Source organism: Thermobia domestica, chromosome 8 (assembly GCF_964235325.1).
Source record: "Thermobia domestica chromosome 8, izTheDome1.hap1.1, whole genome shotgun sequence".
Lineage (NCBI taxonomy): Eukaryota > Metazoa > Arthropoda > Insecta > Zygentoma > Lepismatidae > Thermobia > Thermobia domestica.
In genome coordinates this window covers 238,018,277-238,030,891 of record NC_137461.1, presented here as the reverse complement: position 1 = coordinate 238,030,891, position 12,615 = coordinate 238,018,277, and the positions used below count along the sequence as shown (strand labels likewise).

Genomic DNA, 12,615 nt, shown 5'->3' with positions numbered 1-12,615 from the left:
CATGTTTGTGTTGAAAAGGCAGAATAAGGATAGGAATGGGGATATCCTGGAGAAATATAAGTGAAGAAAACATGTTTCGAGTTTAGAAACCCGGATCTTCCAATTATAAAGTGATAAAATTGACTGCACACCCATATTCATTTCATAAATAAAAATCAAAATGTAATTTATATAGAAATATATTTTATTTTACTGTAATATATTTTAATAAATATATCAAATGATTTAACATTTAAATTTTAACATCTTTACAACAGAAATAGATGGGAGATCGTCTTGAAGCTACTGTGACAAAGACATAAAAACGTATATTATTAATTTAACTTATTTTGTAGCCTTTATGATCCGAAACACAGAAGAACTTTGCTGTTTTACGCAAGCCATTCATGCTGAATGCAGTAATTCTTAAAATAGATTTCCATTGAAATACAGTTTGTGAAGGTTACCTATTACTCCATCCCATAGATAACAAAGATAATCATTTGTTGAATGCATAATTTATTCGGGAAACATTGCATCATAAGGTACCTTTGTGAACACTCGTTTGGCAATATCAAAGAAAATAGCACGGAACAATTCAATCCAAACCCATTCGTATTCCTTCCACAAGGAGTCGATGTTGGCGTTAAGAAACGTGTTGGCTAACTCCTCTCCTGTTTGAGAAAGCGAAAGAAGTAGTTAAATAATTAATGAATTAAGCAAATCGTACTTTAGACTCACCAGACCCATTCATTTGCATTCTAGTAAATAATTTAAAACAATTAATAATTTCAAAAATGCTGTATAATAAACTAATAACTGTTACCAAGTTTATTCTTAAACACTGAAAATTTTGATGCGTTTATAGCGTCATAATTATTAGTCACATTCTTATACACCAAAAAGTTTGATGTTCTGTTTATGACGTCATAATTTTTGGACATATTTTTATACACCAAAAATGTTGATGTTCTGTTTATGTTTATGAAGTTATTGAGCACATTCTTATACACCAAAACGCTTGATGTTCTGTTTATGACGTCATAATTATTTGGCACATTCTTATACACAAATATTTTTGATGTTCTGTTTATGACGTCATAATTATTGGGCACATTCTTATACACCAAAAATTTTGATGTTCTGTTAATGACGTCATAATTATTGGGCTATACACTATTAAAAATATCTTCAAGAAATATAATTCACGCATCTAATAGCAATTTGCAGATGCTTTCTGGATTATTTTCTACATAGTTCAAGTTTTTCATTATTTTAATGTTATTTCGTAAAATTTGAATAAAAGTGCGGTACTTTAGCAAGAAGTCTCAAGTAAGTAATATCAATAAACAGCACCAGTATAATTTTATTACCATTGTTAAAACGTCATATGAGGCTGTTACGAACATGTGTTCACTACATGAGTATTTTTCACTATTATTAGTAATGTTGTTACTCAGGTATGTAATAGAGTGTCAATGGAGTCCACTCCTAAAGGTTGACACCAGGGACGGATTAAGGGAAGGCTTAAGGGAGCTGTATACCCGGGCCTCCATGTAGACGGCGGACTCCACTCTGATTAAAATCTGAGCTGGCTGTCTAAGAAGAGACAAAGAATAAACCATCATCATCATTTGTATTTATTACATTTACATAATAGGGTAATATTGTGTGTCTTTTTATGCATTTGGAAAGTTCCATTTAGGTATAACTACATGTAATGCATGGTATGGTTGATGTCGTAGAACTACGTGTTTTCTCTTAACTTTCCTACTGTACATTCACAGAAATGTATTAGACGAAGTCAGCAGGGGCCATATATATTTTTTTCTAGCCCCGGGCTTCCAGATGCTCTTATCCGGCCCTGGTTGGTACCCACCTGGAGAGTAAATCTATGTCTGTCCTACTTTCATAATCTCGGTATTTTCTAAGGGTGTAATTTATAAAATGCATACACTATCTGATAACAGTAGAACATATTTTGGAAAGCACTATAGTAGACGCATACATATCCAATGTATTTATCACTTAATTATGCAATTATTCCTTTGGTTTACACTGCTCTATTTAAACCACTCAAAATCGAACAATTTAGAAAATTTGAAGAATCCTTAGATCAATGACATCATGTACCATTGTCAATGAAAATGTTGAAATTATAATACGCTTGTAGAAATATGTACAAAATCCTTTTTACAGTTATCAGTAAAAAAATAGCCCTGTCAACGTTTGACCTTCAGTTCGTGAGGAATTAAATGTTATGTACACTTTTTCTCCAGATAGTAACTGATAGTCTAACCGAAAATCATAACGGATCTTGATATAGCGTTACTATATTTCACAAACTTTACATAAGCGTACTTTATTATGTCGTCCCTTTCCGGCATTAATGCAGTAAGCGACAATTTGAAAATTTTACAGGAGAGCCGAAAAACTAAAATTTTGATGGTTTTTCTTGTATAACTTTTTTGTTTTCTGAACTATTTTCGTAAGAAAAATACAGCTAATATAATTAAACAAGCTCCGTCAAATATAACAGTGACGTATATAATAGCTTCAATATATTCACTTATTTTGGCGCTTAATTCATTTTTGCTTACAAATTGTTTAACAAATCAATGCTTCAAACGACATTCATTCAAATGTATTAATGCATTAAGGCACACGGTGTCATGGTGAGATTGTGTTAAGCGACATTTAGGGAAAAAATAAATGGTAATAAATCGCTGATTCGTTAATTGAAGAATGTATACTGATCGGTAAAATACTGAACGCTTCTTGAAATAATGCTGCCTAAAATCAATTAGCCAAGAAAAATGCTTTAGATTACCTCTCCTTTATATGTAAAAATTAATATAATATTCTGAATGCTTAAGTTAATAATAACTGACACCATTATTTAGTTTTCTCATTTATTTTTAGCGTTATTTTTTTAATTTCTTAAAGCTTAGAATATTGCAAATTATTACTGATTTGTTAAGCTTACTGATCAATGAAAATTTGTATCGTAGATTTACTAAATAAATGCAAATTGTCGAAACTTCAGAAAACTGTAACTTTATCAGACAACATGTTTCAATCTTGAATTTCTTCTTAGGTGTTCTCTTCATCTGTCTCAGGAAGGGTATCTTGTGCTTCTCCTGTGTGTGGCAACTGCTGGTAGAACCCGTGTAGATGTTTTGGTAGAATATTCCGATTACACAATTTGACTAGATTCTGGCCTTACTGATAGGGATGGCTGCCGCATAAAGTCTGCTTGGCTGCTTTTGTCTTGGTGGGCGAAGTTTCAGTGTAAGATACACTGCGTCCTAAGTCACTGAATATTTAACTTTGGCAAATTCACTATTTTTTTGAAAAAGCGACAACTCCCATTTTTGACAGCAAGAAAGGTTCCCCTGACTCACGTTTCTTACCACTGAAGATTTGCTCTGCCAAAGTTGACCAATTTCTAAAAGAATCATGTTTCAATAATTCAACATTATATGGATGTGGTTTTGTCTTCGCCATTCTCATGACGGTAATCCACTCGAAAGGACTTCCATTTTTTTGATTATGAAATGCTTTCTCATTTTGACTATGTACACCGTCCACAGTCATATATGTGTGACCCGGTACCAAATAATTGATCTGGATTCGTTGCAAGTTTTTGGATTTTTCAACGGCACAGTTATCGCAATACAGGATTAAAGTTGAAGCATTACCTCGTTTGTCCACTACATCTATATATCTCGAAAGAATGAAAGCGATTTCATTCGATCCTCGTTTACCTTCGCTCTCACTCCATACATGATTGTATGCATTTCTGCTTTTTGATTCATATATCGAGAGATTGTATACGGAATACTTTCGTGTGTAGTATAAACGCATGGAATCGTCATGAGGTACGCTTAAAACTTTCTGCAAACCGAAACTTGCGACAAGTGTTCCTTCCTGGCTACCACTCAAGCTCTGCTGTTTTTTGAAACGAGCCTTAGTTGCTTCTTTACCTTCAATATGTCGGGTTTGAACAGCCTTCTCTTCTTGGGTTATGTCTGTCTTGTTGGTAAATACGATATATTTCTGGCACTTGTCCTTTTTGGGTCTATGAAACCCAAGGTTGAAATTTGAGTTAAATATACCCCGAAAAACTCTTTCACTCACAGAAATATTTCCTTCTTCGTTCATTGCACATGAGTAAATCGTATAGAGATAAGTGACGTTTTTGAGATCCTCGGGAAGATGTAGTCGTGTTGTTTTATTTCTACAGTAGTGGTAAGCCACTGCAGGAAGTCTTTGAATGAATTCAACAACGAGCTTCACATCTCGCTCGGATGTCGCATTGGGGCGAAGTGAGTGGCGTCCTCGACCATCAGGTTTTGCTGAGCCTTCAGTGGATTGTGTAACAGTGTAATTCGCAAACCTTTGTGAGATATCTAATGTTGACAGCAAGAATTGAAGACAAACTCTTCTATAGCCTTCACGTTCGTTAATAAAATACTGAAAAGATTATGCTTGTGGGCTCTCTCCCTGAATCCTCCTTCTTTTCACTGAAACTTTTCTGGTTGCTCCTAAGATCCAATTCCTTTGATCATTCGGTTTTAAAGACCAAAAGTGTCTAAATAAGGATTGGCGCCTCTCTTCTGGAATATCAGAACATTTATTTGGGCAAGACTTGCATTTGTTTGGTTGTATTTGTTTCTTTTCCACTCTTTCTTGCCTGTTTTTGTTGTAGGCTTGGCCACTTTGCTTTAATCGTTTTTTCCTCTCTTTCTGAGGAGTTTTCTTTTTAACTCTCAATCCCTTTTCCCCTACGATATTCTTTTCTGGTGTAAAAGTAATCTTTCTATTTACAATCTTCCTCCGTTTCCTAGCACCTCTTTCCTCGTTGTAACCATCAACTGAATTCAACTTTGCAGCTGAATTTTCTGAAACTCTTTTACTCTTAACATATAATATATCTTCATCTGATGAGGTTGGTGTTGTGCCCGACCAATCCGTTGAGTTTTCGGAAGGGCAAGTCTGGTTAAGTACGATATCATCGTCAGAGAAATAGTTTAAATAGTTCAGTCCCAAATTTGTTCTTTTTGTCAAGTTCCGTTTCTCAGCGAAATAATGTTAATCTCTTTCTCGATTCCTTTCTAAAGTCCCCTCTTCATTCGGGTTTAGGGTCTCTTCCTCTACTACTGTTCCCTGAAGCTTGTTTGGGTCCCTTCTTCAATCTTTTTCTGATTGTGGTTTAAAGTCTCTTCCACTGTTACTGTCTCCTGATGCTTGTTTGGGTTTTTCTTCCCATCGTCAGCCTTCTTCTCATCCGGGTTTGGGGTATCTTCTACTGCTACTCTCTTCTGATGCTTGTTTGGGTTTTTCTTCCCTTCTTCAGCCTTCTTCTCATCCGGGTTTAGATCATCTACTCCTTCTCAATTCTGATGCTTGTTTGTTTTCTCTTCCCTCTTTCTCCCTTCTTTTTATCCGGGTTTAGGGTATTTTCTACTTTTTTGGGTTTTTCCTCCTTTCTTCGGTCTTCTCCTGATCTTCATTTAGGATTCCTTTCACTGCTACTATCTCCTGATGCTTCTTTGGTTTCTCCTTCCCTTCTTCAGTCTTTTTCTCATTGTGGTTTAAAGTGTTTTCCACTGCTACAGTCTACTGAAGCTTGTTTGGGTTTTTCTTCCCTTCTTCAGACTTCTCTTCCTAGTTTAGGGTTTCTTCCACTGCTACTGTCCCCTGAAGCTTGGTTGGGTCCCTTCTTCAGTCTTTTCCTGATTGTGGTTTAAAGTCTCTTCCACTGTTACTGTCTCCTGATGCTTGTTTGGGTTTTTCTTCCCTTCTTCAGCCTTCTTCTCATCCGGGTTTGGGGTATCTTCTACTGCTACTCTCTTCTGATGCTTGTTTGGGTTTTTCTTCCCTTCTTCAGCCTTCTTCTCATCCGGGTTTGGGGTATCTTCTACTGCTACTCTCTTCTGATGCTTGTTTGGGTTTTTCTTCCCTTCTTCAGCCTTCTTCTCATCCGGGCTTAGATCATTTACTCCTTCTCAATTCTGATACTTGTTTGTTTTTCTTCCCTCTTTCTCCCTTCTTTTTATTTGGGTTTAGAGTATTTTCTACTGTTGCTCTCTTCTGAAGCTGGTTTGGGTTTTCTTCTCTTCTTTAGCCTTCTTCTCATCCAGGATTGGGGCATCTTCTACTGCTACTCTCTTCTGATGCTTGTTTGGGTTTTTCTTCCCTTCTTCAGCCTTCTTCTCATCCGGGCTTAGATCATTTACTCCTTCTCAATTCTGATACTTGTTTGTTTTTCTTCCCTCTTTCTCCCTTCTTGTTATTTGGGTTTAGAGTATTTTCTACTGTTGCTCTCTTCTGAAGCTGGTTTGGGTTTTCTTCTCTTCTTTAGCCTTCTCCTCATCCAGGATTGGGGCATCTTCTACTGCTACTCTCTTCTGATGCTTGTTTGGGTTTTTCTTCCCTTCTTCAGCCTTCTTCTCATCCGGGCTTAGATCATTTACTCCTTCTCAATTCTGATACTTGTTTGTTTTTCTTCCCTCTTTCTCCCTTCTTTTTATTTGGGTTTAGAGTATTTTCTACTGTTGCTCTCTTCTGAAGCTGGTTTGGGTTTTCTTCTCTTCTTTAGCCTTCTTCTCATCCAGGTTTGGGGCATCTTCTACTGCTACTCAATTCTGATGCTTGTTTGGGTTTTTCTTCCCTTCTTCATTCTTCTCCTCATCCGGGTTTAGGATATGTTCCACTGCTACTCTCTTCTGAAGCTGGTTTGGGTTTTTCTTCCCTTTTTCAGCCTTCTTCTCATCCAACTTTAGTATCTCCCACTGCTACTTTCTCCTGATGCTTGTTTGGGTTTTCCTTTCCTTCTTCAGCCTTGTTCTCATCTGGGTTTAGAATATCTTCCACTGCTACTCACTTCTGATGCTTGTTTGGGTTTTCCTTCAGTCTTCTTCTCATCCTGGTCTAGGGCCTCTTCCACTGCTATGAGTAAGGCCTCAATTTTCATGATATCACTCTTCGAACAGTTAACTATATTGGAATATGTCTCGTTTGGTACCCTCGGCTTTATGACTTGTTTTTCAACTTGCTGTTTGGTTAAATTTAAAATCTTCCTCCCACGGGAAAACTGAAAGCAGAAAATTAAAAAAATAAACCGAACTAAAAAATGTGATAAAAGTAATATTTTTTGTAGTGCAAAGTAATAGTTTTAAAAGCTTTGACTAATAGTACCTACTGTCTACTAAATAAAGCTGACTTTTGAAGTTGGCAGAAATAACATCCATTAAATAAATTAGGTAGTTTTGATTTCCATTGACTTGAAAGTTCAGCTATAAGTAGTAGACACGTGGTACTGTAAGTCGAAGCTTTAGGAGATTATTACTCTGCTATTTTTATCACGCTCTTTGAAATCGGTTAATTTTTATATAATTAACAATGACAATTTGTTACCTGGCCGGTGGGATAGAGGCAACTTGCCTGCCTGTCTGCCAAACAGCATTGGATAGGTCGAACGTGAGCACGAACCTTGTGCTAGCCGGTCATCCAAACTGAGGATTTCCGTCATATTCCTCAGTCTTAACAGGCGAATGTCGGGACGGCACCTTCTGTAAAGCCAGAGCCGCAGTCTTTCCACATCCTTGCCCTCCGTTCTTTTCCGGTGTGATCCTAAGTTTCCTAAAGGCCACACCTAATTCACATTGCTAATTGGTTACTAAAAGAAATCTTTCTTAACAGCTAGATTTTATATGCACAGAACGATCATTACAATAGGAATAACCGCCATCAAATATCGATAACACATAACTTCCACGTCATGAGCAGGTAACATAGAAGACGCACATGGCTACCGAACATAATAGAACGCAGCTGATGCCTGTTATGGACAAACAAAAATATGTGAGTAAATTTTGACTAGCGCAAACTGTTGGGGCACAAATAACTGCTGCAAGTACACCTGAGACAGTCGTTCTTGTGGGATGTTCAAGCACTACAGTGTCAAGGCTTCACCAACAGTGCTCATGAGGATCAGTAATCCGCCAAGCGATCAAACTTGGATCAGGTACGTGCGGTGGGCAGAAAATGAACAACGAATAGCACTATCGTATCTCACCACAGGCGTATGACAATGGAGGAATTGACGCACCTGTACAACGTGGGCCAATGAATCCTACAACAAATTTCAACCATGAGCATGTGACATACCTTACATCCGTTAGGGTATCATAGCCGTAGACCAACACTATTAAAACAACACAGAAATAACATAAGGCTGACACGGACAAAAGCAAAGGGATCATTGGACTATGGATCAATGAAAGAAGGTTATCTGGAGTGGTAAGTCCCGCTTTTCACTGAACCATGTCGATGAGATTGCTGGAAACAGCATGAGTATACGTCTCTGAGTCGCAGCATGGTAATTCAATACGACGGTGGCGGTGCTGTTTATTGTCTGGGTCTGGGAGGCGACGCACAGGTATTTCTTACTCGATTGCTCTTTTCATGACGCAAGATATTGCAACCCATATTTCCAAGTCCAAGAGAACAGCGCCATATTCTACTTAACCCATACTTCTGCACCGAAATATGAAACCTTAAAATGGATTATACGACGTTACACAGTGTTATTGGAAGTAAAACAGCAGTAAGTAGCTATAACAATATTACCGTTTACTCCAGAAGTGAGGCTGAGAGCCTCTTACGTATATTTTTAAGATAGCAAAATTGCTGCAAGGAAAAGTATTTGTTCTTAGCAGGTAAAGAGAACTGCAACAAATACTGGAAATCATTGATATCATTACATCAAAATTGTTTCAAGCGACTCAGAACCAACTACAAGCTGGCGCTTACTACACTTTTGCCGTGAAATATTGTAATAATCATGTTCATACCACATTTATTTGTTTCAAGTACGAAAATAATTTGGTGTTTGAAACAATCTAGACTACAAGTCAGTTTCTTTGTTTCATCGGAAACATTTATACAGTAAATACAAACGACTGAGTGTTACATACGACATTTTTGCCTCCAGTAAGTCTAATTACACCCGTGTAAGCGATATAGCTATCTCGGTAACGGTTAAAGATAGAAACATGTCGATTAGACCATTCGATGCGCCTTAAAATTCTGAGCCAAAAAATATAAAAAAGTCAATTTCGAAAAAAATGTCGCTTACTGCGTTAATGCCGGAAAGGGACGATGTGTTTCGATCTATCAGCTGGAAGAATAAATAGATAATGTGAACAGTTAACATCTGACCCAATTTTCATTTTGTTGATGAGTTTTCTCTCTTCTAAATCAAAAAGACAGAATTGCAATATATGGCTAAAGTCCTTTAACTTTAGAACCAAGAGAGTCAGATTGAGAATGATCATGGAAAACACGAAAGTGATATTTATTTTTTTAAAAAACGATATTCAATCTTACAATAGCTACAACTCACCTAATACTAAGGAAGTATCTAGGATAAGTGAAATGTAGAGTACAACTCGGGAAGTTCGAGGTAAAAATGAAGAGAAAAGAAAAAGTATATCTATCTATTTATCTATTTATCTATCTATCTATCTATCTATCTATCTATCTATCTATCTATCTATCTATCTATCTATCTATATATATATATATATATATAGTTATAGTTATAGTTATAGATAGATAGGTAGGTCGCACAGAAGAGAACTTATGGAGACTTTTTGTTTTTACGACAATAAATTTTCGGATTACTTAATCCATGATGTTTATATTGTTCTTCTCTCTCGAAATATTACATACATTTTATTTCTTGCTACTATTACGTGCTTCCCTATTACATTATTATATATTAATCCTATTATAAGGGTAATCAAGAAAGCTCTATCGCTTTTTGTCTATATTTGTGTTCATTTGGCCTTTACACGGTGAGTTAAATGCAAATGGAGATAAGGCGAAGGTCAGTTGTTGGTGTTGGTATATCCAACATACTACCTAGAAAGGGAAGTTTAGTTACAACCTGAACTTGCGTAAGGACAGAGTAAACATGGGACCTCCACAGAGTGTCATAAGGGTGTGTATGCTGTACGAATTCAAACTGGAGTCAAACGCTGCTGCAGAGAGGCGGAAGATATGCCAGGTCTTTGTTAAGAGTGTCGTGACTACGCGGGCAGTGCAGCAGTGGTTTAACAAGTTTAAGGACGATGATGAGAAGCACTCGAAGACGCACCACGTGCCGGAAGTCCAACACATGTATGATACAAAATGAAAATCTTCAGGCGGTAATTGAGGCGAACAGCAATCAGACATGTGAGGAACTGGGACTATAATTCAGTGTGAGTAGAGAAACCATTCGGTAGCACTTACATCAACTTGGGAAGCACTAAGAGTTAGGCCGGTGGATCCCACATGATTTGACTAAGGGCCAGAAGGCAACGCGAGCAGACACCTGTGTTTCTGTGCTGCCTCATCTGAGGAAAGAGCATTTCTGTACAGGATGTTGACATCTGATGAGAAGTGGGTCCTGTACTAAGCTCCACGGCGCCGTCATCATTGGTTAGCATCACGTGAACCGGTTCTAAAACAGCCGAAACTAGCACTGCACAAGAACAAGGTCCTCCTGTGTGTTTGATGGACTGCTCGCGGGAGCCCCGGGAGCTGCTACCAGCTGGTCAGAGCATCAATTGCAAATGTGTACCATCAGCAGTTGAGGAGGCAGGACGTTCAAGAAAAATAGAAACTCTGGAGCCAGCACTTGTGAATCGGAAAGGGGTCCTTCTGTTATTGGACAACGCTAAGCCCGACGTGGTTAGGAATACCCGGGACACCATTCTGCGCCTTCGATTCTACATCACTATTGCATCCACCATACTTCCCAGACATTGCACTGTCCGATTATCACCTGTTCCATTCCTTTGACAATTACCTTAGGGGACGCCAGTTCAATCCGTAGTAGAGGTGCAAAATGCACTTGATAATTTTTCGCTTCATGGCCCACCAAGTTCCACCGCGATGAAATTCATGACCTTCCAGAACGTTGGCAGAAAGTTGTCGATGCTGATGGGGACTATTTTTGATCTTCCAGGAACGTCTTACGTGACATATCGATGTCTGAAGGTGGTAGGAGAAAAACCAAGAGAACGTTCTTGGTTACCTTTATATATCTACTTCTATTTCCTTAATCGTTCAAATTGCTTAATCTATTGTGTTAGTTACTTATTACTTTTCTCTTTCTAAGTACTATTTCCCTATTTCGCTCATTCAATATTTATGTTTGCTACTCTAAAAGAAAGCATTTAGCTTATTTTCTCATGATCTACAAATCTGTGAAAATTGCCCTTAGTGGGTATTACTCTTGAATGCCCTTCCTTGTAACGAGGCTCAATTTACATTAAAGAATCTACAATATCTACGACCTATCCGTGTCCTAAACAGTTTGCTGGGAATAGAAGTATTATTAGGCGTTAGATTTATTTCTTTAAACGTTTATTATATATATTCACTGAATATTGAAAATCTAAATGAAAAAGAGCAGAAACAAAACAAAATCACTTACCACCTCCTCCGCCAAATAAATTGCCGAAGTAAACAGCTCTGTTAGTTTCGTCAACATCCATATCTATTTTCGTAACATTCATATATTTTGTCCCATGACGCATCAACGGCTCGCCATAAATAGAGGTGTAAAGTCGAATATTTTCTGAAAAATAAAGACAATAATGAAGGAGTTAAATATGTGAAGTGCAGTAGAAACTGAAAGACTGAGCTTTTGCCGTTCTGAACACCATTCTTCACACTGAGCTTTTATGGTTCGTTTACTGACACACTTGGAAAATTAATCTTCTTGTCAGCACATGATTTCTGATAAAGTCATGGATTATTATCAAAGTGCATCAGGTTCACTTCAAATTGGATAAATACGTTGGTATCTCTATGTATTGAGTTGCCAGAACCTATTCTCTAAGGCATAAAATATAAGAACTACTTGAAATCAGTCAGGTAGAAAATCTTAAATTAAAAACAAGAAATTCCAAGGAAAGAAAGAGAGAGAAAAAAAGACAAGGGAAGAGAAGAATGATATAAGAGATAGTTGAACCATCAAAAGAGAAGCACATGAGATGACGAAACGGAAACGAGGAATTGTTCATTGGGCTTCGCCTATTCTTCACACGGATAGATGAGATTCTGCTATTCACTGATTATGGAGTAGCGACTGTAAAAATATATCAACCGCAATCGATGCGCTAACGAATTGTGTACAGTAGAGTTCTCAAACTTGGCACTCGGTAACCCAAGAGTCCAGATAACTCGGTCACACCCTGGCAGGTAGAAAGAACCCGCGAACAGACCTGTTGAAGATTCTTGCCCACGTGCGTGTGTCGCCTCTTCCCGTGTTCCTTTTTCTCGTGTCACACTCCCATTCCTCCACCACGTGTCTGGGGTCGGCACACGCTCAGTCTACCTATGCAACCTTTGTCAGAGTTAATGGATTTTTCAAGGGTTTTTCGGCAGTTTATCCTCTGTTGTGTTCTCTAGCAACCAATACATACAAGTTCCGTACTACATTTTCTGCGGAAAGTCTCGTGCGTATTCTTTTTTAACCCCATTCCCGATAACCCGGCCTTTTCACATACTTTTCACCCTTCGTTCTACATTAGGCCGAATTTTCGAGATTCTACTGTACTATTTGATGTAATT

At 37.7% G+C, this 12,615-nt stretch overlaps 1 protein-coding gene across 1 annotated transcript in view; it reads right to left on the bottom strand.

Annotated features, from left to right (window-relative positions):
- Positions 1 to 351: 351 nt before the first annotated feature.
- Positions 352 to 12,615, bottom strand: part of LOC145691964 (uncharacterized) — a 59,159-nt gene continuing 46,895 nt past the window's right edge. Inside the window, exons 5-6 of the mRNA XM_081767261.1 lie at positions 11,474 to 11,617; positions 352 to 653 (exon numbers count right to left, since the gene is read on the bottom strand). Of these exons, the coding sequence (XP_081623387.1) occupies positions 499 to 653; positions 11,474 to 11,617 (299 nt within the window). The 3' untranslated portion in view covers positions 352 to 498. The remainder of the gene's footprint in view (positions 654 to 11,473; positions 11,618 to 12,615) is intronic.